This window comes from Carlito syrichta, unplaced genomic scaffold (genome assembly GCF_000164805.1).
Source record: "Carlito syrichta isolate Samal-C Ts95f unplaced genomic scaffold, Tarsius_syrichta-2.0.1 Scaffold301691, whole genome shotgun sequence".
Classification (NCBI taxonomy): domain Eukaryota; kingdom Metazoa; phylum Chordata; class Mammalia; order Primates; family Tarsiidae; genus Carlito; species Carlito syrichta.
The window spans coordinates 210222-235299 of record NW_007245787.1 but is presented as its reverse complement, the minus strand read 5'-3'; the positions used below and the strand labels follow the sequence as shown (position 1 = coordinate 235299).

General features: G+C 37.0%; 2 protein-coding genes across 3 annotated transcripts in view; one reads left to right on the top strand and one right to left on the bottom strand.

The window, feature by feature from the left end:
• LRRC17 (leucine rich repeat containing 17) overlaps positions 1-15843 on the bottom strand; it is a 40171-nt gene extending 24328 nt beyond the window's left edge. Inside the window, exons 1-2 of the mRNA XM_008055120.2 lie at positions 15741-15843; positions 15069-15074 (exon numbers count right to left, since the gene is read on the bottom strand). The gene's annotated coding sequence lies outside the window, so the exon portion shown is untranslated. The remainder of the gene's footprint in view (positions 1-15068; positions 15075-15740) is intronic.
• The window catches only part of FBXL13 (F-box and leucine rich repeat protein 13), a 280181-nt gene that overhangs the window by 150739 nt on the left and 104364 nt on the right, over positions 1-25078 (top strand). For both annotated transcript variants that reach the window (XM_008055123.1, XM_008055121.2), the window contains one exon: positions 15671-15800. In XM_008055123.1, coding sequence (XP_008053314.1) covers positions 15671-15800 — 130 coding nt within the window. The remainder of the gene's footprint in view (positions 1-15670; positions 15801-25078) is intronic.

The following is a 25078-nucleotide window of genomic DNA, read 5'->3' as shown; positions in this document are numbered from 1 at the left end:
GGGAAGGAAAAAAGTAGGGAGGTGGAAAAACTGCACAAATGAAGAAAAACCAAAAGAAGAATATAGGTCTCACACAGACCCCTGGGAGATCAGACACTGAGAAAACAGATTCTGGAACACAAACAATGAAGAGCCCCCAGAATGACTGTTACATGCAACAAACCCAGACATCAAGACATTAATGGAGAGAATTTAAAAAATTGAGGAGAGACAAGAGGAAAATAGGAAGGAGCTGATGTCAGAAATGACAGCAGTGAAGAATACTGTGATGGAAATGAACAACAGACTAATAAGCATGGAAAGCAGAATCAGCCAAGCCGAAGAAATAATCTCAGAGCTCGAAGACCAAAACAAAGAACTAACCCAAACTGTCAAAAGCATAGAAAAGAAGCTCAAAAAGACAGAACAAAACCTGCAAGAGATGAATGATCACTTCAAGAGACCAAACCTAAGAGTAATTGGACTTCCTGACGCAGAGAGAGAAACAGAAGCCACACTGGAACCAACATTTCATGAAATCATTCAAGAAAACTTCCCTCATCTCATCAAGAATGAAAAAATTCAAACATAAGAGATTCAGAGAACCCTGCAAGACAACAAATGAGAAGACCAACTCCCAGACACATAATAGTTCGCCCAAACAAAGTAGCTATAAAAGAAAAAATCCTAAAGGCAGCAAGAGAAAAAGGCCAGATGACCTACCAGGGAAGACCAATTAGAATAGCAGCAGATTTATCCACAGAAATCCTTCAGGCTAGGAGAGCCTAGAGCCCTCTCTTCAAAGTTGTAAAAGATAAACAATTTCAACCAAGAATAATCTACCCAGCCAAACTAAGCTTCATTAGTGAGGGAGAATTGAAATCTTTTCCAGATATCCAATCCCTAAGAACCTATGCTGCCACCAGACCACCTCTACAAGAAACACTTAAGAAAGTACTGAACACAGAAGAAAAAGAAAAAAGAACAACAACATTCTTCACAAGAGTACAGGCAAAAGATTAAAAACACACATGAGCCAACTCCAGAACCCAAAGAAAGGCAACAAACAAACAGGAACAACTCTGTAAGAAACTTATGACAGGGATCAACTCTTGCATTTCAATTATTAGCCTAAATGTGAATGGACTAAATGCACCACTGAAAAGACATAGAATGGCAAAATGGATAAAATATCATCAGGCAACAATCTATTGCCTTCAAGAGACTCACCTCACTAGAAAGGACACCCACAGACTCAAAATAAGAGGATGGGAAGCAAACTTTCAGGCTAACGGAATACAAAAGAAAGGAGGAGTAGTGATCTTAATTTCAGACAAAATACCCTTCAAGCTATTAAAAATCAAAAAAGATACAGAAGGCCTCTACATAATGATAAAAGGCTCAATCCATCAACAAGAAATAACTATCCTAAACATATATGCACCCAACATAGGTGTGTTAACTTTCATAAAGCAACTTCTAGGACAGAATTCTACAAGACATTTAAGGAGGAGCTGATACCAATCCTACTGAAGGTATTCCAGGCAATTGGAAAAAGATGGAACTCTTCCCAAATCATTTTACGAAGCCAACATCACATTGATACCCAAGCCAGGTAAAGATCCAACAAAGAAAGAGAACTACAGGACAATATCTTTGACATAGATGCTAAAATTCTCAACAAGATCCTAGCAAACTGGATTCAGCAATACATCTCAAAAATCATCCACCATGACCAAATAGGCTTCATTCCTGGGATACAAGGCTGGTTTAACATTCGTAAAACCATAAATGTAATTAAATTCATCAACAGATGTCAAAACAAAAACCACATGATCATATCATTAGATACAGAAAAAGCTTTTGATAAAATCCAGCACCCCTTCTTGATAAAAACCCTTGAACATCTAGGCATACGGGGAACATACCTCAAAATAGAAAATGCCATCTACGAGAAACCCACAGCCAGCATACTCCTAAATGGACAAAAATTGGAACCATTTCCCCTGAAAACTGGAACAAGACAAGGATGCCCACTCTCACCCCTCCTGTTCAACATAGCATTGGAAGTCCTGGCTCGAGCAATCAGAGAAGAGGAGGCAAACAGGGGTATCCAAATAGGAAAAGATGAAGTCAAGTTATCTCTCTTTGCTGATGATATGATTGTGCACCTTGAAAACCCAAGAGAATCTGTCAAAAACCTCCTTACACTGATAAAGGCCTTTGGCAAAGTCTCAGGATACAAAATAAATGTGCAAAAGATAGTCGCATTTCTCTACACCAATAATAAACAAACAGAAACCCAAATAAAAAACACAATTCCATTCACAATAACCACAAAAAAATGAAATACCTTGGCATCTTCCTAACCAGAGATGTGAAAGACCTTTACAATGAAAACTACAAAACACTGCTCAAAGAAATCAAAGATGACACAAACAAGTGGAAAAATATCCTATGCTCATGGATTGGAAGAATCAACATTGTGAAGATGTCCATCTTACCTAAGACAATCTACAAATTCAATGCAATACCCATCAAATTACCAGCAACATTCTTCTCAGACCTAGAAAAGACAACACAGGAATTCATATGGAAACACAAATGTCCAAGAATAGCCAGAACAATCCTCAGAAGAAAAAAAAACAAAGCAGGTGGTATCACATTACCAGACTTCAAACTTTACTATGAAGCTACAATCATCAAAACAGCTTGGTATTGGTATAGGAACAGGCATATAGATCAATGGAATAGAATTGAGATTCCAGAAGCAAAACCTCAATTTCTCATCCAACTCATCTTCGACAAGGCCTCCACCACCTACCACTGGGGAGAGGAGAACCTATTCAGTAAATGGTGCTGGAAAAACTGGCTGACCACATGCAGAAGATTGAAACAGGACCCCTATGTATCCCCATGCACAAAGGTTAACTCCAAATGGATCAGAGACCTAAATGTAAAACCTCAAACCATAAGAACCTTAGAAAATGAAGGAAATACCCTTATGGAAATCGAAACTGGCATCCAATTGCTAACAAAACCTGAAACCCATAGGTCATAAGAGAGAAGAAAGACAAGTGGGACCTTATTAAACTGACAAGCTTCTGCAAGGCCAAAGAAGCCATCAAGAGAGCAGGGAGACAGCCTACAGACTGGGAAAAAATATTTGCCAACACCAGGTCTGACAAAGGCTTAACAGCCTGGATCTATAAGGAACTAAAACGTGCTGAAAAGAAAAAAACAAACAACCCCATTATCAAACGGGCAAAAGATATGAACAGACACTTCACAAAAGAGGACTTCCGAGTAGCCAACAGACACATGAAGAAATGTTCAACCTCACTAATCATCAGGGAGATGCAGATCAAAACCACACTGAGATACCACCTAACTCCAGTCAGAATGGCAATTATCAACAACTCAAAAAATAGCAGCTGCTGGAGAGGGTATGGCAAAAAGGGAACACTTCTACACTGCTGGTGGGAGTGTAAACTAGTGCAACCCCTGTGGAAAGCAGTGTGGCGATTCCTAAAAGCTCTAAATATCAACCTCCCATATGACCCCGCAATCCCCCTACTGGGAATATACCCTGAAGAACACAAATCACTCTATAAAAAAGATACCGGCACACATATGTTTATCGCAGCATTGTTCACAATAGCAAGAACCTGGAAACAACCATGCTGCCCATCAAATAGGACTGGATTAAAAAAATGTGGTACATATCCATGATGGAATACTACGCAGCCATAAAAAAGAACAAAATCATGAATTTCTCAGCAACCTGGATGGAACTAGAGTCTATAATACTGAGTGACCTCTCACAGAAACAAAGATCCGAGTATCACATGTTCTCACTCATATAATGGACCTTGAACATCCAATGTAATACTATAAGAAAATGACTGATGGTACTGGGAAACTATGGGGTGGGGATGGGATTAACAGTAGCAAATATCTGTCTGGGGGATGGGGAAACACCTCTTATCAACAGGGTACCTGAATGAAATGTAATTGTACACCTAACCCTTAACTGTACCCCACAAAACCATAATAAAAAATATTGATAAAATAAAAATAAATCAAAATAATAATAATAGTGAGACATTTGGAAAAGCTTAAACAGAAAATTCTGGATGGTGTTTTTCTTTATCTTCTGACTCTAACCATTTTCTGCAAATGTGCAAGTCTAGAAAAAAGTGACACTATAATTTCTGTTTATTAATTAAGCTGCCACATTTTATTTAGTCAAACCTATCAAATCTTCTCTTTGAAATTTCTTCTAATACTTTTAAAACAGAGGATCTTCCTCCTTCCAGGCTTTTAATATACATTCACTTATGTTTTTCTTGTATGATTTTTTTACTTAAATATGTTATTTTGGCAGATGAATGAAGCAATGATATAACCCAAGGGTAAGGCAAAATAAAACTCATGTGGCCCAAGGCCTATTTTTGTGCAGTATACATCCTAAGAATAGTTTTACATGTTAAGTGTTGTTGAATAGCTAACTAATTATTTCAGCATGTTTTCTTGAATAAAACTTTTATCAGGTGACGTGTGATTCTTTCTTATATATCTAAAATTCTTACATAGGCAATATGTAAAACTCATCATTTCTAGTATTGTTCTACATGCAACTTTATCTGTGTTCTTGAGGTTATTTATGTCTATTGTGTCTATAGGGTGAAAATGCTACAGAATGTTGTGATACTGTACATCTCTTCCCAATGCCATGTTCAGAGACCTCTCATAGGTAGCTTGGAATCAATCAATATGGCAGTAGTCTACTCCATGGAAAACGGCAAACACTACAAAGCAGGACTTGATTTACTGTATTGTTGATTGTTTAGACTTAAGAAAGTGATAGAAAAAAAACTAATAAAGCAGATTAAACTTAAAAGTGTATCATATGTATAGCCATGACACTGTGACTAGCACAAAAAATTGGGGAAATATTCTTTCAATTCTTGAAAACTGTTATTTGATTCAGCTAAAAAGGCACTCATGTTGTTGATAGACAAATGAAGTTTGGACATACATCTCTGTGAGAGATTCTACTGGCTACATGGAATTTACAATAAAGAATATTGTGTATTTTATCATTTATAAGTTGTATGCTACACATCCTTTATATCTGTAAAATAAATATAAAATAGTAAAATATACAATTTAATAGTAAACTTACATACAGTTATATGCATACTTTTTTTTTTTTTTTTTGGAGAGTCAGTTGTTAGGTATTTACCAGTACACCAATGATTAAAGATAAAATAAACTAGGAACTAGTTTACATATTTATAATGTTTAGTCCTCCTATCAGGAACATAGTAGACTTATAATTTTTTTTTCAGAGCTCTTAAATCTCTCAATACAATTTGCTTTATTACTATAGATAAGTCTTATAAAAAGTTATACCTAGATATCATTATAAGTGTCATTGTGAATTCTATGCTCTGATTATATTTTTTCACTGTAATTTCTAATCTGGTCACTTTTGAACTTGGGTATCTTAAAAAATTTTTCATTTGAATGATTTAATTGATTTCTTTTAAAAGTCAAAACAGAGGGTGATGAAATTACTTTAAAATAAGAATGTGAGCAAAGTTCATATGATTTAATAAGTACTGTTTTTACTTTCTAAACAAACTATTCTATATTTGCTTTCCTCTTTGACAGTAATTATTTAGAGAAGAATTTTTGGTTCCAAGTGGCTGAAGTTTCTTCGATTAAGCTTCTGTTTTTAATTAGGCACTCTGGTCAAGAAATGCGGTCTGAATTCTTTCTACTTTTTGGAATGTGTTGAGATTTCTTGGTGGACTAGTTTATAATTAATTTCAGCAAATCATCCATGAACGCTTAAAACAAAGAGTTTCTTTTAGAGAACAAAATTTTTGTGTGTATAAGAACATATACTTGAAATGTCACAGTGTAGTAGTGATATATTAGTTACTTATTATGATCAAGACTTTCTTAATTTATTTTGATTTTATTATCTTATATACAAAGTGTATCATATTTCATTATAGATTATAGCATTTATTCACATAAATGATAAACTTTATACTAGCTGATGTTTCTTTGTCTTCAATTCTTTTTTATCTGCTATTAATATAGTCATCTTTCTTTTGCATGTACTTTTTGTGGAATAACCTTATATATCTCTGTATATTTTAACATTTTTGTCACTGAATTTTAATTTGTTTTTTTAATATAGCACACAGCTAATTTCTATTTTTAAAATTCACTCTCTTTGTCCTTTTAGAGGGCAGTTTAAAAGAACATTTATTGTCAAAATGGAGAATATGGCCGGGCTCGATGGCTCAGCCTGTTATCCCAGCACTTAGGGAGGCCAAGGTGAGTGGACTGCCTGAGCCCGCAGGTTCGAGACCTGCCTGGACAACTTGGCGAGACCTCATCTGTACAATAAATCAAAAAATTAGACGGGCGTGGTAGCGTGCGCCTGTAGTTCCAGCTACTTGGAAGGGTGAGGTGGAAGGATCGCTGGAGCCCAGCAGGTCGAGGCTGCAGTGGCCGGAAGCGGCCACTGCACTCTAGTCTGGGCAACAGAGTGAGACTCTAACTCAAAAAAAAAAAAAAAAAAAGAAAAGGAGAATATGGTCTTATTTTTATCATCTTACTTTATGTTTTGATTTTTATGTTCCTACATTTCAGAGTGTTTCTGTCTTTTGCTATATGAACTGTGTTTTTTACTTATATAATCTGAAGGTATTTGAAATGTGAGTATACATTCTGTTATGTATTTTAATTAGTGACTATTGGTATGCTTTTTTAAAAACATGCTTTAACAGGCATTTCTCTAATTATCAAAGTCAAGATGAAACAGTAACGTTTGACTCCTCCTGTGTTAGAAAAGAGATCTAATACATTTTAATTCTCTCTCTACTTCTCCTTTGAACTTGATACTCCCTCCACTTCCACTCCTCTGTATGAACATACATATTAGTTGTGAGTTTTGCTAATCATTTAACTTTTAATATTGACTTTTTAGCATTTGCACTTAATATTGCAATTATATTTATAATGTACTCATTATAAATATGTATTTGTAATATATAATATTTATAATGTATGCATACATTATAAATATGTATATGTATAATATAATCATATTTATAATGTAGTCCTAACTCTAGTTTAAGTCACTGATTAATGGTCTTTTTTCCCTGTGATTTTCTTATTCTGTACTCTTGATTTTGATTCGTCCAGTGATGACTGGAGATATAATTTTAAAAACTCTTTTTCAGGAAAGATGCATGAGTGTTTATATTTTCAGCCATTGATCTCTGAAAATGACTCTTATCTTGGAGGATGAACAACAACTTCTCTTGGGGTATAGTTTTTGAATCATATTCTTTATCTTTAAAACTCTACAAATGGTGGTCTATAAATTTTTATATTTCAGGTTAAAGCAAGTCTAAAGCTAGCATTTTTTTGTTCCTCTGTTGGCAACTATCACTTTCTTTTTTAAAATTTTATTTTATTTATTTAAACAATTTTTTAAAAGTTTATTTTATTTTAAAGATGTGGGTGGGGTACAACTCAGGATTAGGTGTACAAGTGGTCATCTTACAAGTAAAGTTTGGGCCTGTCTTTGGACCCACTTTGCCTGGTTTGAGATCAAGTACACTTATTAATGCTATGTAGTTTCCCACTACTGACAATCCCTTTCTTATAGTATTATGGTAAATGTTCAGGGTCCGCTTATGAGTGAGAACATATGGTACTCAGTTCTTTGTTTCTGTGATAAATCACTGATTATTATAGACTCTAAATCCACCCAAGTCCATAATTTTGTTCTTCTTTATAGCAAGTTGCATAATATTGCATCATGTATCTGTACCACATTTTTTTAATCCAGTTCATTTTCGATGGGTAGCATGGTGGGTTCCATGGTTTTGCTATTGTGAACAGTGCTGCAATAAACATGCGTGTGCAGGTTTCTTTTTTGTAGAGTGATTTAAGTTCCTCTAGGTATATTCCCAGAAGGGGGATTGCTGGATTGTATGGAAGTTCAATTTGTTTTATTATTATTATTTTTTAATTTTTTATTTTAAAGGTGTGGGGGTACAATTCAGAATTAGGTATACAAATGGTCATCATACAGGTAAAGTTTGGGGCTCCTGTTGGTCCCCACTTTGCCTGGTTTGAGATCAGGTACCCTTATTGATGTTATGTGCCCACCCTCCTCCCCTGGCAGTATCCCAACTACTGCACTACTGCCAATCCCTTTCTTACTGTATTATGGTAAATGTTCAGGGTCCACTTATGAGTGAGAACATGTGGTACTCAGTTCTTTGTTTCTGTGATAGACCACTGAGTATTATAGACTCTAAATCCATCCAAGTTGCTGCAAAGTCCATAATTTTGTTCTTCTTTATGACTGCATAATATTCCATTGTGTATATGCACCAAATTTTTAAAATCCAGTCCAGTTTCGATGGGCAATATGGTTGGTTTCATGTTTTTACTATTGTGAATAGTACTGCAATAAACATGTATGTGCAGGTATCTTTTTTGTGGAATGATTTAAGTTCCTTCGGGTATATTCCCAGAAGAGGGATTGCTGGGTCATATGGAAAGTCAATTTCCAGTTCTTTTAGGAATCTCCACGCTGTTTTCCACAGAGGTTGAACTAGTTTGCATTCTTAACAACATTGTAGAAGCATTTCCTTTTTTTCACATCCTTACCAGCATCTGTTTTTTGTTTTATTAACGATGGTCATTCTTTCTTGAGTTAGGTGGTATCTCAGTGTGGTTTTATGCATTTCTCTGATGATTAGTGAGGTTGAGCATCTTTTCTTGTGTCTGTTGGCTGCTCATATGTCTTCTTTTGAGAAGTGTCTATTCCTGTCTTTTGATCATTTTTTAATGGGGTTGTTTTGTTCCTTTCAGCATGTTTGAGTTTCTTTTAGTTCCTGGATGTTAGGCCTTTGTCAGATACGCAGTTAGCAAATATTTTTTTCCATTCGGTGGGCTGTCTCTCCACTCTCATGATGGTTTCTTTTGCTTTGCAGAAGTTTTTCAGTCTGATGAGGTACCACTTGCAAATCTTATCTCTTATGGCATGTGCCTTTGGGATTTTGATCAGAATTGGCTGCCTCTTCTGATTTCCATAAGGGTGTCTCCTGCATTTTCTAAGATTCTTAATGCTTGAGGTTTTACATTTGTAGTTGATTTTTGTGTATGGTGATAGGTAGGGGTCCTGTTTTATTCTTCTGCACATGGTCAGCTAGTTTTCCCTGCACCATTTATTGAAGAGATTCTCCTTTCCTCAGTGGCTATTGTTGGAGGCTTTGTTGAAGATGAGTTGGCTGAAAGATTGAGGTTTGCACTTTGAGAGGTTGAAGCGAGAGGATTGCCTAAGCCCACGGTTTTGAGACCAGGCTGTGCAACTTAACGAGGCCTCATCTCTACAATAAATAAAAAATTAGCCAGGCATGGTAGCACGTGCCTGTAGTTCCAGCTACTTGGAAGGCTGAAGTGGAAGAATCGCCAGAGCCCAAGAGGTTGACACTGGGGTGATCTGAGTGTGCCACTGCACTTCAGCCTGGGCGACAAAGTGAGACTCCAACTCAAAAAAAAAAAAAAAAAAGAAAGAAAGAAAGACCAAGGTTTTACTTCTGGAATCTTTATTCTGTTCCATTGGTCTATATGCCTGTTCTTGTACCAAGACCAGGTTGTTTTGATTATTGTAGCCTTATAATAAACTTTAAAGTCTGGAAGTGTGATGCCTGCCACTTTGTTTCTTTTACTGAGGATTGTTTTGGCTATTCGGTCATTTATGTTTCCATATAATATTGTTGTTTCCAGGTCTGAGAAAAATGATGTTGGTAATTTAATGGGTACAGTGTTGACTCTGTAGATCGCCCTTGGTAGGATGGACATCTTAACAATGTTGATTCTTCTAATCCATGAGCATGGAATATTTTTCCATTTGTTTGTGTCATCTTTGATTTCTTTGAGTAGTTTTTTGTAGTTTTCATTGTTAGGGTCTTTCATTTCTCTGGTTAGGAAGATACCGAGGTATTTTTTTCTTTTTCTTTTTGGTAGTAACCTATTTTTTTCTGATGTTTGTAAGACTTCCCTTTTTTCTGATGCTTGTAAGACTTCCCTTTTTTCTGATAAATTAATTAAATTAAGCCTGAGAATTCCAGGCTTAATTGTTTTCCTTCAGTAAATTTTTTTCTGGAGCATAGTAATCCTTTTGAACATTAAAATATAAATTTTTACTCAGCCAAGAAAGGCATTCTTTTTTAAACACTTCTATTCATTTTTTCAGGGTCTGTTTAGAATTCCCTTTGATTTTTAGGTTATATCGTATTCCTGTCCTTTAAATCTGTAATCTTCTCTTTCACCACTTTTATTTCTATATGCATTTCTTTTTATTATTTCTATATGCATTTTTATTTCTATATGCATTAATATACTACTTTCTCTATATCAGGAGTTCTTGAAGTGTGTTCCAAGAGTGGCAGTGTTCTGGCAACTGGCTGGGGTTCAGGTAGAGAAGAAGCTCTGATTCATAGAGTTTACTGATTTCTGTGGTGTAAACAATTCCACCATGACTGATTTAAATTACCAGCATGATGTCACTGATGGTGGAGCTGGGAAGAGATGTTAACAATTGATGCTCACGAGCTGATGCAAGCTGCCTCTTAATCACTGTAGGAGGTCCCTGAGCATTCCAAGGCCCTTTCAGGAATTCCCTCAGGCTTCCTAATCTTGTGACATCAAGTATCACTCAGTACTTTTCTTTAGGTATTTCATACTATGATAAATAAACATATGTGTGTATGTATGTTTATGATATATGTCCATGTATGTCCATGCATTTACCATATATATAGAAAGAATAGTATGAAATCCTTTAGTTCATAAGTGAAAGTCTGAACTTACAAAGTAGATGATTTGGGAGTATTACATTACAATTTTTTAAAATTTAAAACATTTTTTTCCAATCCAACATTGAGATAACTCTTTTCTACTATGAAATTTAGTGTATTACTACAGATATGCTGAACTTTTTAGGGACATTTATTTTACAAATGAAGCTATACGTCTAGTGGGCAACAGATCGAAAAGTGAGACCCAAAATTATATATATATATTTTTGGTTTTACCTCCTAATTCTTGCTATGGAGAGAATATTCAGAATAAATACTATTTGATACTGATTTTTTTTGGTCATATGTAAAAATGTATACTGACTTATCTGTAATAAAAATACATTTCATAATGCGTCTCTATTTTTGTTCTGCTTTCCATTGTTTCAGATATGCTTGGGTATGCAAAAGTGTTATTTAAACTATAAATAACCAGAGAAATGTTGGTTGTTGCTGCTATCATTCTTTCTTTGTTGCCTTTAGTATTTCTTTCCAAATAAATCATTTGCCAGAAGACAAATGTAATTTGTTTGCCCTTCTTGGCAACAATCATTTGCCAGTTTTTTATTTGAATATTTTTTCTCACTTCTTTGAGAACTTGCTCAGTTTTCTAAAGTTGAATATGAGGGCTGCCCATGGCTCATGCCCATTCCAGGAAATTTTTTGCTTCTAAATATTTCCGGAATTAAACCCTTTCTATTTATTTCTATTGCCACAACCTAGGTGGCACTCTCAACGCCTCATCTGGCATAGCATCTGCCCATTCTGCCTCTGGTCTTTCTTGCCTTCAGTCTGCTCTGTCTCATGCTACAAGTGTTATCCTGAAACAATCTTACCATGTCCTCGACATGCTGAAGATCTACATGCTTCCTTTACTGTTCCTTAACATTCTCCAATCAAACTTATCTGCCCAGGTTTCCCTAGAGAAGCCCCTAACTGATCACGACTGCTACATGCTGCATGTTCTCTATGGTTGAATGTCCTTTTTCTCTTGACTAATCCACATCCTTTACACTTTTAGTCATGCCATCTACCATAATTCCATAGTGATTCTTCCTTTTGCTGAATTCTAATAACAACAACATTTATTCACTTATTCATCATGTATTGAAGAACTACTATATGCGAGGCATTTTGAACATATAGTGCTGAGTAAAACTATTATGATCTTTGCTCTTTAATGGAATCATATGTGCTATAGTGGAATGGTGCCAAATTGCTTTTTTATTTTATCAATATGATTTTAATTAATAGAAAGATTATCATAAATTTCAGATATAACTTTTTGTATCAAATAATTTTTAATTTCTTTTTTATTTTAAAGATGTAGGGTACAAGTCAGGATTGGGTACATAAGTGGCCTATATACAGGTGAAGACTTTTCAATCAGCTTGGAAATTTCTTATTGTCAACAACTGTCATGTTTCATAGTCTCACCAGAGTAGGACAGAGTAAGCTGTTGTCTTGACTGGACAACCTCAAGGTCTACCTTATAAATATGAAGTCAAATCACTTCCTTTAGGCTTTTGCAGAATTCTATTACTTAAAACAATCTCTGTGAAACTAAAGAACCCAGCACTCAATTCAAAAGGATCCAAAATGCCAATTTCCTCTTTTATAGAATAGGTCTATATTGGTGATTTTTTGGAGAATTTTTTATTTAAATACATAATTTTACATTTGTTCAAGTGTAACTTCCTCAGGTGTTAGAGATCTAACATAGATGACCTCAATTATTTAATAAAAAAGCCAAAAGAAAGAAAAATAATAATCTCCATAGTTTCTATAAGAATTGTAATTGCTTGAAGATTATAGTAGTAGTGGGAAAATAAATCTCAAAAAGAGAACTTCCCTCCTTAATTAGAAACAATTATCAAATAATTAGAAAAACATAAAAACAGGCTGTAACTCTTCCTGAAAGCAGAATTAGAATTCCCAGGTGGTCTCTGAGCTGGGAAAATGATGAATCAGTTCTTACTCATGTAGGGAACGAATACATTTCTTTGCTGCAATTCAGCATAAAAGGTATCAGGATTGCATAAAATTTACCACCTGTGATTTCACTGTCAACTGACACTTTTCCCATTCCTAGCAGCTTTAAATCCCTAGAAAGGCCTACAGGGCCACTCAAGATTCTTGTGCTTTGCTTTCAAACTGATGGCTCCCATGAGGTCCACTTTGAAGATAGTCATTTAGAGACTTTCAACCCAGGACTCCTTAGTCTTATAAACAACTTCTTTTGTCTAAACCAGAGGCTGTTAACTGAGGAGTTCTCCAAGGAGATCTGGGATAGAATTCAGGAGTTTTGTGAATTTTAATAGAGGATAAAAAAAAAAAATCTCGATTTTCACTAAGCACTAACTGAAACGTAGGTAAAAACCAGAGAAGTATTAGCAGTCTTTGGGACTTTTTTACTGATATAAATCACAAATATGTTCTTATTACGTTTCAGCAAATATTTCAAAATATCATTGATAATCATCATTACTTCACAATTACAGTAGTAATTAGAACTGCCACTATATTTTGTTATTTAATATATTAACAAATAAGAACATATGTTACTATTCTACTCATTTGGTTTTTTAAAAAAAATTTTTGATAATTATATATTTCAGTATAATTAGCTGCCTTTGTAACCCTATGTATTTTATTTTATGCATTTAAAAACATTATGCTGAGAAGGGGTACATAGACCTCCCAGACTGCCAAAGGTACCTATGACACATAAAATAGTTAAGAACCCTTAGCTCAATTCCATTTGATATTTGTTAACAGATCACATGGATGTAAAGAAATCAAACAATAGTTTTGGATCAGGGTATAGACTCAGTGTGACATCCTCCCAAGTCTTGCAATCATTTACATGTGCCACTCTAGTCAGATGAGTATGCAGTCAGTTAAATGGAAGAATAGTACAAACTCCATAAAACAATTAATGTGTTATTATTATTTGGGGCAGTAGTAGCAATAATAATAATACACATATTTTTAAAACTTTCTTCCATGTTTTTGCTGATTTCAATTGTTAAAATCTCACTCAATATAATATTATTACATCTATTTTCTCATTTAGTTGTCACATCTCTGAAGGGGAAAAGCAGATCAGATTACCATCATGTAATAGATGAGAAAACTGAGGTTCAGGAAAGGTGAAGTCCTTACAGTTGGTTGGGGTTTTAAAAAAAAGATTATAATGTTATCTCCACTTAGCAGATGGGGAAATGATCTCTGAGAGGTTAGGGAAGTTGCAGTAAGTGTCAGAGCTAGGATTCAAACCCAACTTGGTTAGATTCCAAAACCTTGTTTCTTTCTATTGTGTCGTGCTGCCTGCTTCACTACTCCTTTCTCCAAATTACAGAGCTGAAGGATTGTCAGAAATGACACCCCCGCTGCTCCCTCAACAAAATTATAACTTTCTCAGTTGAATCATGGGGTATACTCAAGGGAGAGGAAGATAGATCATTTCCAAAACTTTGGCACAGCTCTTAGTCCACTTGAGGGCCCCAGGAGAGGGGGCGTGTCTTTGGGATATTAGTGCTGCTTTCTCCTTCAAGGCTGTGCCCACCCCTCCACTTGGGAGTCCAAAGCCTTCACTCTCTGCTCTGTCGAATCTCAAGTACGCAGCCATACCCGGATGGGAATGTGTGTTCTGAATCAAGTAATTTGCTACAGAATGGGAATCATTAGATAGACATGTTTTTCAAATTTTAGGAATAAATCTGATTAATGATCAATGCTTATATATCATATTTCCCAATTTTGTAAAGGTAAATTGTATTATTCATTTGTGGGCTTTTGAGGGGGCAAAGAAACATTTTCTCCTCCCCTTTGGTCTTTTAACTTTCCAATTGGCTGTTAAACTGTTGCAGATCACAAATCAAGAGCATGTTGGTAATTCCCCATTACAAGAGCAGGCAGTAGTGGGAGTCCTTGTACTCTTAAAAATTTCAGGCTTAGGAGGACTCGGAAAACTGTCCACAAAGTGTTCTCCAATTGTGAACCCTTGCAGGGTAGTTGAGGTTCATCCTAATTACCCTCCTTTTTTTCTGAAAGCGCTCATTTTGGCCATTTTGGCAATGCCATATTTAATCTGTTTCAACTCTAGTGAGATTGACAGTCTCTGATGTTGCTTTTAATTCTTCTCATGTGTTGCCTACTCATTTGCAAACTGTTCTTAACCCTAGTCTTTCTTTAACTATAACAATGAAACTGTTACAAAGTCATGCATATGTAAATCTATTTTTTCAAGTCATTTGCTTATCAGATTCCCTTTAAGAGCCCATGTTCACTTCTGTCTTCTGTCCTAAATCCTCACTTTCGTGTAATAGTTAATCTCCATTTAAATGTTTACAAAGGATTTATCCTTCTAGACATTTTGCGCATTAGTTTGGTGCTCCAAAGACAAAATCTAAAAGCTGCAATAAATTAAACTTTACAACTTTGGTTTCAAAAACAAACTTCTGAACAATATGAGTGTCCCCCCACCACCACCAAAAAAAAGAAAAAAAAAAAAGCTTTATCCCAGTCAACTTTCTGAAAAACTAGGCAAATATTCTTAAATTCTTTTCACTTGAAATATAATTATGCATCATCTGATACATTACTGCAGTGTCCTTTAACAGGAAGAGAGTTAACAATAAAGTTAAACTGTTGAATGTTTGCAAGGGGAAAAGATACATTTACAGTTTTACTCTTCTTTGTCATAGTGGTTTAAGAAAGATTTGAGACAACAACTGAAATACAATCACTTTCCTTCCTCTCTTTTCTCGTCCTCTTTTCAGGCATTTCCACAATTTACAGAATCTTAGTCTGGCTTATTGCAAAACGTTCACAGACAAAGGCTTACAGTACCTGAACTTGGGGAACGGATGCCACAAGCTCATCTATCTGGACATCTCCGGCTGCACCCAGGTTAGTCTCTCAGGCTTCTCTTTCCTGCAGCAGGCGAGGAAGTCCTTGGAAGAACGGGCTGCATCCAGCCCTCATGTTATACTAATGCTGTGCACGGACCGCAGCACACTTTTCAGAGGTTTTAAATTACATGACCACAGCTGCTGAGATTTTCCCTAGAATCGCTACTATAGGCTCTTGGCGTCCTTCCACCGGAGTGTCACATCGACAAACAGGCAGAGCTCATTGGATGAGGAAACAGACCACTTCTGTGGAGACACTTGAGCACATTTCTAACACCAGAGTCCAAATCTTGAAAATGTTGGAGTTGCTACCAAGATATAAACAAAGGAAAGCCTTTTAAGGGAGAATTTGCACCAGATTCCTGAAAAGTCAGTTAGCTTCCACATGGGTTTCTGGGTAAAATGCTACAAGTGATAATTATGAGAAAGGAAACACAATAAAGATAGTAATTTTTAAAATGGCATTACATCCTTAGGCTAAATAACAAGAAGATTTGAGATGTATGCGGGAAAATATTTTAAGTTTGCGGGAACAGGATTTTAAAGTTGAGCAGAAAAAAGAGTAAAGTTGTAGAGCATGGAGCATGGCACTTTTTACTGCCTCATGCAAGTTTCTTCAGCTCTACGTTTGATAGACTTAAGACTAAAATTCTTTTAACTTATTTTCTTCTACTCTTTTGTATATTTTATTAATACTGGTGCCATAGTATGTTCATTAATCTATAAGATAATAGCACAGGTGAGAACTGGCCAAAATCTTGATAGTTACCACTTATTGAGTCATATGCCAGGCAGTGTGTTGAGTGCTATACACAGATCAGATTTACTCACCGTACAATGTGGTATAGTATGTATTTATTATGCCCATTTAAAAATGAAGAGACCAAGGCACAAGGTGGCTAAACAAATTGCCACAAGTTGCACAGCTGGTAAAAGCACCCGGTACTAATACAGTTATAAGCACCCGTTGGTAGATACCTAGGCAGGCGGAATCCCCTGAGGGAGCAGGAAATACAAGGGTGGCACAGGTTTCTCTTCCAAGTTCTTGAATGGACAGAATTCTTACCTAACAACCACCACTGGCATTGGCATACCATGGTTTCCTGTTGCACTAGGTGATGGGGTGGATGTTGGGGAAAAGAGGACTCTAAGCTAGGACTTAAAATGTCTAGCATTAACATCTGTTTAAAATGGACCTACTGATGTATAGCTTGCTAAACATCAACATCTACCTCAACTTTATGGCGGAAAAGGCCTTAACGTTCTCCTCAGCCTGACTGAACAGGCTTCTTCCTGACTCTGACCCCTGACAGGCTTCTTCCTGACTCTGGCCTCTGACCTCCCTTTTCTTAGATCATTTGCTTTAGAAAACTTGGAAATGTACATTCTTTCTCTGCCTCCTTTGAGATGTAAATCTTTTTAGAAAGTTTTGCTGGCTTTACAACCCAGGGATGTGTTTTTCAAGAACCTGGGAGCTATCCCTTTGGTATATAATCATCAAAGAAGATAGCACCCCTATGCAGAGGGTAGGAGTCTATTAGCAAACTCAAATGGCCTAATTACAGAAAAAAAAAAATTGCAAATGCAGGAATAACTTAATGTGCTCGACACATCCCAATGACCAGCTTCCTCCTGAACTATAAGTCCTCCAGTACTTTTCTACTAGGTCAGCCCAGTGCTTAAAACCCTCTCTACAGTGTGACTTATTTACTTATTCATCTCAGTTTCTCCATTCCCATAAGGTAATTATTATAGCAATAACACACAACACATACACAGTCACAGAAGCACACACTTATGTCCTAAGGATACATATTTTCAGACACAGTCTGAGATCAGAGACTTCAGATCTATGACCCATTGCCCAGTTATGCATACAAAATACACACACTCTGCCTGTCTTTAAAGTTTGAGAAAATATGTTAAGTTTTGGAGTTTTCACAAAACATTCTAGATATGAAGCTTCTCTTAAAAAATTGAAACATGGCAGGTTGTGGTAGCTCATGACTATAATCCCAATAGTTTCGGAGGCTGAGGTGGGAGGATTGCTGGAGCTCAAGAGTTCAAGACCAGCCTGGACAACAAAATGTCTCTACAAAAAATAAAAAATAAAAAATTGCTGAGCATGGTGGCAATTGTAGTCCTAGCTGTGTGGGAGCCTGAGGTGTAAAGATAACCTGAGCCCAGGAGGTCAAGGCTGAGGAGCCATGATTGTGTCACTCTACTCCAACCTAGGTGACAGAGCTAGACCCTGACTCAAAAAAAAAAAAAAGGAGCAAAGTTGGAGCCATCACACTTCAGACTTCAAACTTTATTATAAGGCTACAGTAACCAAGACAGCATGGTACTGGTACAGGATTAGACACATAGACCGATAGAACAGGACAGAGAATCCAGAAATAAAACCACATACTTTCAACCAACTCATCAACAAAGCTGACAAAAGCAAACATTGAGGAAAAGAAAACATAGTTAGCAAACGGTGCTGGGAAAACTGGCTAATCACATGCAGAAGAATGAAACTGGATCCTTACCTATCACTGTATACAAAAATTAACTCAAATCAAAGACTTAAATGTGAAACCTCAAACTATAAGAATCTTAGAATAAAATTTAGGGAACATCTTCCTAGACATCAGAGTAGGCAATGAATTCATAGCCAAGTTCTCACAAGCAAATGCAACAAAAGCTAAGACTGACAGGTGGGACCTTATCAAACTAAAAAGTTTTTGCACAGTGAAAGAAATCATCAAGAGAGTCAAGAGACAACCACAGAATGGGGGGAAAAATGTTTGCAAGCTATGCATTTGACAAAGGCTTAACATCCAGGATCTACAAGTTACTCAAACAAATTGGAAAAAAACAACCCCATTAAAAAGTGGGCAAAGGACATGAACAGACATCTCAAAGGAAGACATTCAAGCACCAACACACATATGAAAAAATGCTCAGCCTCACTAATCATCAAATCATCAGAACAATGCAAATCAAAACTTCAATGAGATACCACCTTACATCAGTAAGAATTGCTATCATGAAGTCAAAAAACAACAGGTGTCAGTATGGCTGCAGAGAAAAGGGAACACTTCACTGTTCGTGGGTTCAACCTTTGTGAAAAGCAGTGTGGCATTTTCTCAAAGAAGTAAAAATTGAGCTTGCATATGATCCAGCAATCTCACTTCTGGGAATATATCCAGAGGAACCTAAATTGCTCTAGCAAAAAGACATCTGCACATGCAGGTTCACTGCAGCACTATTTACAATAGCAAAAACATGGAACCAACCCAGATACCCACTGAAAGTGAACTGGAATAAAAAAGTAGTACACACACACGACGGAATATTATACAACTATAAAGAAAAACAAAATCATGTCCTTTGAAGCAACATGGATGGAGCTGGAGACCATCATTCTAAGTGAACTATCACAGAAACAAAACACTGAATACCACATGTTCTCACTCATTAGCGGGTCCTGATCACTGGTCATATGAGCACAAAGGTGGGAACAGCAGATGCTGGACACTTCTAAAGGAGGGGAGAGGGGGGATGGATAAGGGGCACACAACCACACACTGGGTACCAGGTCCGCTATCAGGGAGGAGAAAAGGACTTACTAGAAGCCCAAACCTCACCTGCACACAATTTACTTATGTAGCAAATCCTCACATGTACCCCACAATTCAAATAAAAGAAAATACCTACAATTAATTTGTTTTTTAAAAAAGGAAGAACTAGCATAATTGGACCTGTGTTCCCACATGGCAACAATGGGTTGGGCTGAGGCAGCCTCCCTCCCTGGTGATGGAGCACACTCTTGTGGTTTGTCAACCTCCTCTACTCAGTAATGTCAGCACATGCATTCACACCTGGATGGCTACCACTTAACTGCGTTGCCTGCCTGACCTCAGTAAATATTTGAGTTTCTAAATGTGTGAAGATTAGAATTCTTCTCCTGATTATTCCTTAATGTGTAAGTCTCAAAACATAGTAAAGCTAGAATTTCACATCATTACATAAAACAATGTTGGTATGTTTCATTCATCCCTCTCCTGTTATCATTTGTTCATTTAATAACTCTGCCATTTGAAACTGAGCCCCTGTAGGTCCACTGGGAGGAAGAAATGGGTTCAGGAAACACCCATATCTTAGTACTGGCTGCTGTTGTAGCCTCATGACAAACCCATGAAGCTCAGATGGTACTGCTTTTGAGTGACATGCGTCCTTTGAGTGGCTCTGTGTCTCCAGTTCTGAGTGTGGTTACAAAAATGATTTCAATAAAGAAAAATTGATGATTCACAGATTTTTGAAGTTTTTTCCTCTAAGTAAGAAGTTATATCTAGAAAACTAGAATGTATTTTCTTTTTATAAACTTGGAAATTTGCACTAGGAAATGATAGGCTAATATATCTGACCAAGAAAAAAAGGCCCTAATGAAACAAAAAGACTTGAGTATAGGAGCTTACACCTAAATGCTTTTAGCTGGCATTTGTCAAGTGCTTGTTGCATTCTGGGCACTGTGATGAACACAACAGCATCTCTGTCTTTCAAGATCTCTGGAGTAACATAAACATGGTATGTCAAGGACTATACTGGATGCAGCCACTGCTGTCCAAAAAGGGAAAATTTTATTTAGACAATATTATAAAAGAATTTAAGCGTACTTATTAGAAAAAGAACTGATGATGGAGAGGTGCAATGAAAGGTGAAAGTCAGGCCGGTTTCGGTGGCTCAGCCTGTAATCCCAGCACGTTGGGAGGCCGAGGCGAGAGGATTGCCTGAGCCTGCAGGTTTGAGACCAGCCTGGGCAACTTGATGAGACCTTGTCTCTACAATAAATCAAAAACTAGCTGGGCTTGGTAGTTCTGGCTACTTGGAAGACTGAGGTGGAAGGATCGCTGGAGCCCAGCAGGTAGATGCTGGGGTGGCTTTGAGTGTGCCACTGCACTCCAGCCTGGGTGATGGAGTGAGACTCCAACTCAAAAAAAAAAAAAAAAAAGAAAAGTGAAAGTCAAGTATACCTATGTTTTGGAAATATCCTGCATACTTTTGGGATTGGCTAAACACTGTCCATACATGAAGTAATGTGACTGAGTTTCTAATGAACATCAAAACTTCCAAGTGCATCTGCGTGACGTCATCCTTGATGTGGCTTAGGTGGTGCCTCTGTTCAGCTTCTCCTCAAAAGAGCCTTTGTTCACACTCAGCCCCGAAGCAGAGACGCCCCCTTGGCAACCCCTACTGAGCTCTTTCAGGACCCATGGCAAACCTCTAGCCTTATATTGGCCACTTTGAATGATCTTTTTTTACTTTAAAAATCTTTGACTTTTTTTTGTTACATCAAATGTGTAAAAATTTGAAAAAATGCACAAGAAAAAATGTACAATTTCACCAAAATAATAAGTGCTATCAGTATCTCAGGGCCTTTTTTCTATGCACATCTATATGTCTTTTAACTAAAATGGATTATATGGCATACATGCCTTTTATTTAAAATTCTATAAAGTCAGCAGTTTTCTATTTCATTAAATATTTTTTCTGTAACTTTCAGCAGCTATCTAGTATTCCATATATCAAAATATTAATCCTTATTTATTTATTATTAGCTACCAGTTTTTCCTACCATAAAAAAATTTGCGAGAAAAATTTATAGCCATATATTTGCATACATCTATGTAATTTTGGTACAAATTTTTAGATGTGAGAATGTCAGTCAGAAGATATAGTTATTTTTAAGGTCATCTATTTTCCATAAAGGTTATCATTTTATGCATACCAGGCCAGGCACCATGGCTCATGCTTGTTATCTTGGCACTTTGGGAAACTGAGGTAGAAGGATCACCTGAACCCACGAGGTTGCACCTGTGGTGAGATGTAATTGTGCCACTACACTCCAACCTGGACAACAGAATGAGACCCCAACTCAAAAAAAAGAAAAGAAAAGAAAAAGAAAACATTTAAACATACCATCAATATAAAATGATGTTTGGTATCTTCATAAATATGTTACAGTATATAAAAAAACTTTTGTCAGTTTGACATTGAACATGACATTTTGCATTTTGGGGGGCATGGTAACAACAGCTTTCATTTTACTATTTTATTTTTATTTTCTTAAATAGTAGTTTCAGGGAATACACATGTGTGTTTGCTACATAGACATATTGTGTAGCGGTGGGGATTGGGTCTCAGGTGGTCCATTCCCCTGATAGTGAACATTGTGCCCTGTAGGTAATTTCTGGACCTTAATACCCCTCCCCCTCCTCATCGGTATCCCCAGTGTCTGTTATTTCCGTCTTTGTAACTGTTTAGCTCCCACATATAAGTGAGAATATGATGATCTCCAGCTTCCCCCATGTTGTTAAAGGATTTACTTTTATGCCTTTCATGGTGTATATGTACCACATTTTCATTATCCACTGATCGGTTGACAGGCATTTAGGTTGATCCCACATCTTTGCAATTGTGAATTGTGCTGCAGTAAACATGTGAGTACAGGTGTTTTCTTTGTACAACGACCAAGAGCAGATTTACTTATACTCCTCAGTTCATGGAACACTTTCATTATCAGTCTGTGAAAGGCCCTTCTCATGTTGAACTTAATTTTCTTTTATTCATATTTCCCACTTCAGTTCCCTCCCCCTACACAAGCAATCCTTCTACTTTGCTTTATATGGTTCCTTAAGCCTCCATGAATTCTGGATTTCATATTTACATTGTGGTTTTATACTGTGCATTTTAATTCTCATAAATGATATTGTGCTACACATCTTGTTATTTTTCTTACTTCTAACAGTATTTCTAAAAGTGCCTCTTTAAGTTACCTCTTCTTCTCACCAACCCGTTCGTCATAAAGGGCCTCAGACCTCAGTCCTTGATCCACTTTCCTTCTCAGGCTACACTTAAGGCCTTGGTGATCTCATCTTGTGTCATGGCTTTATATCACCTACAATAATGAACATTCGTATATACATAAAATCACATACATGTAGTAAATATGTCAATTTATATGTTATATATTTATACATCATTTATGTGTATAAAAATAATCATATAAATCATATATAGTATATATAATCATATATAGTATATGCATGTACATATGTAGGCACACATATGTATATAAATATATGTGTTTTATATATAATGATATATCAACTCAATCTTTTCTCTCAAATTTTGAGCTCCTACTTAAAAAAAATTCCTGCTGTAAAAAAATAATTCCTTGCTCCACCTGTGTAACCTTTCCCATCTCAGCTAATGGCAACTCCATCTTTATAGTTGCTTAGGCCATCTGGCATCTTGGCGTCATCTGTCATGGATTAAATTGTGTCACCTCTAAAATTAATATGTTGAAGTCCTAACCCCCAGTAGTACCTCAGGACATGACCTTATTTGAAAATAGGGTAGTTGCAGATGTAATTAGTTAAGATGAGGTCATTAAGGGTGGGCCCTAATCCAATATGACTAGTGTCTTTATAAAAGAGGGAAATTTGGACACAGATACGAGCATACAGGGAGAATGCCATGTGAACATGAAGACAGCCATCTACAAGTCAAGGAGAGAAGCCTGGAACAGAGTCTTCCCTCACAGCTCTCAGAAGGAACCAACTTTGCTGACACCTTGATCTCAGACTTTGAGTCTCCAGAATTGTAAGAAAATAAATTTATGGAAGTTTAAGTTACTCACTTTGTGGTGCTTGATTACAGCAGACCTAGCAACTAAGACATTATCCTTGACTTGTCTCTGTCTCTGTCTGTCTGTCTCTCTCTTTCTAAAACCACTGAATTAGGAAGTGCAGTTGACTATTGTGCAGAATCTAATTAGGATCTAACCTCCCTATTTACTTTCAACACGGTATCTAGAGTCATCTTTTAAAAACCCACGTTAACATCCTTCCTCTGCTCAAATATCTGGCAAGGCTTCCTATGCACTTAATAAAAGAAAAACCTTGGAAGGGCCTACAAAGTCTTGAGAAACCTGCCCCATTATCCATATGCCCAACTGACATCATTTCCTGATATTCTTCCTCCTGCAAACTGCTTTAGCCACGCTAGCTTCCTGGCTGTTCTTCAAAAACATAGGCTCATGCCTTAGGGTTTTCACTCTGGCTGTTCCCTTTGCCTGTAATATTCTTTCTGCAGATATCTGTATGGTTAACTTCCTTTAGGTATTTCCTCAAATAGCCCTGTGAATGAATGGATAAAAAGGTACTATCTAAGGTTTCCAAAGAGATGCACATGAGTTCCCTGTTCACTTCAAAGCACTGTAAAATAAGTTCTTGTTTCTCTAGAATATCACAATGGAAAATATGGGTAGTAGAGCTAACAGTTTTAAAGGGGAGGACAAAGCTATCCTACTTGTATATGAGGAAGTGCCAATTGGGAGAGCAAGGATTCCTGGTTCTCCTTTCCTTTATTCTCTGCTCTGTTTGTGTAAACACACAGAGATTCTCTCATTGACATTATCATGGAGTGGTCACTTTCCCTACAGACTCATGTATCTCCAGTTGTGAGCAACAGTGGGTTATGGCCCAGTGCAGGATGCCAGGCATGGAACAACCACAGCCGTGCTGGGAAAGAAGGCTGGGGCTCAGCCAAGCTCAGGCTGAAACCCACATGGCTAGAAACCAACACTCTAAATGTGGAGTGGGAAAAGTAGCCAGATGAGGAGTGGGAAGTTTGAACTATGTTTCAGTTTTATATGTTCAGATTTAGGAGAGTTAAACTGGACATCAGGAGAGCTTCTCATAGGGGCTTCTGCCTCTGTGCCTTGCCTGTTCTTTATTTCCAGCCCCAGCTGTTTCATTCGGTTCAGCTTTGCCCTCTGCCTAGACACCCCCATGCTTTCTGTCATTCACCTTGTTAAGTTTTTCCCTTTCTTTCATTCACTAGGTTAGCTTGCACTTATCCTTCACAGCTCTGCTGGATCACCACCTTCTTTAGAAAGGTTTCCCTAACCGCTACCTTGCCCCACCCCAAGCTTGGTTATGACTGACTCCTCCTATGTATACTTCTCTCGTTGCACTTTTCACTAAGCATTCTCTATGTATTCAATTGTGAAGGGTGCAGGAAGCCACCAGAGGGGCAGCTCCCAAAATGGCGCCGACACACCAGACAACAAAGGCCCTAGGTCCCGGCTTCTGTGAGCACAAGTCCCTGCGCGTGCTAATTTCAAACCTTCCTGCGCGAATTTTAAACCTGCAAGCCTCCAATCCGTAGCCAGCTTTGTTATGCGTCCAATAGGACTATAACATGGCATTGGCCCCACCCTGC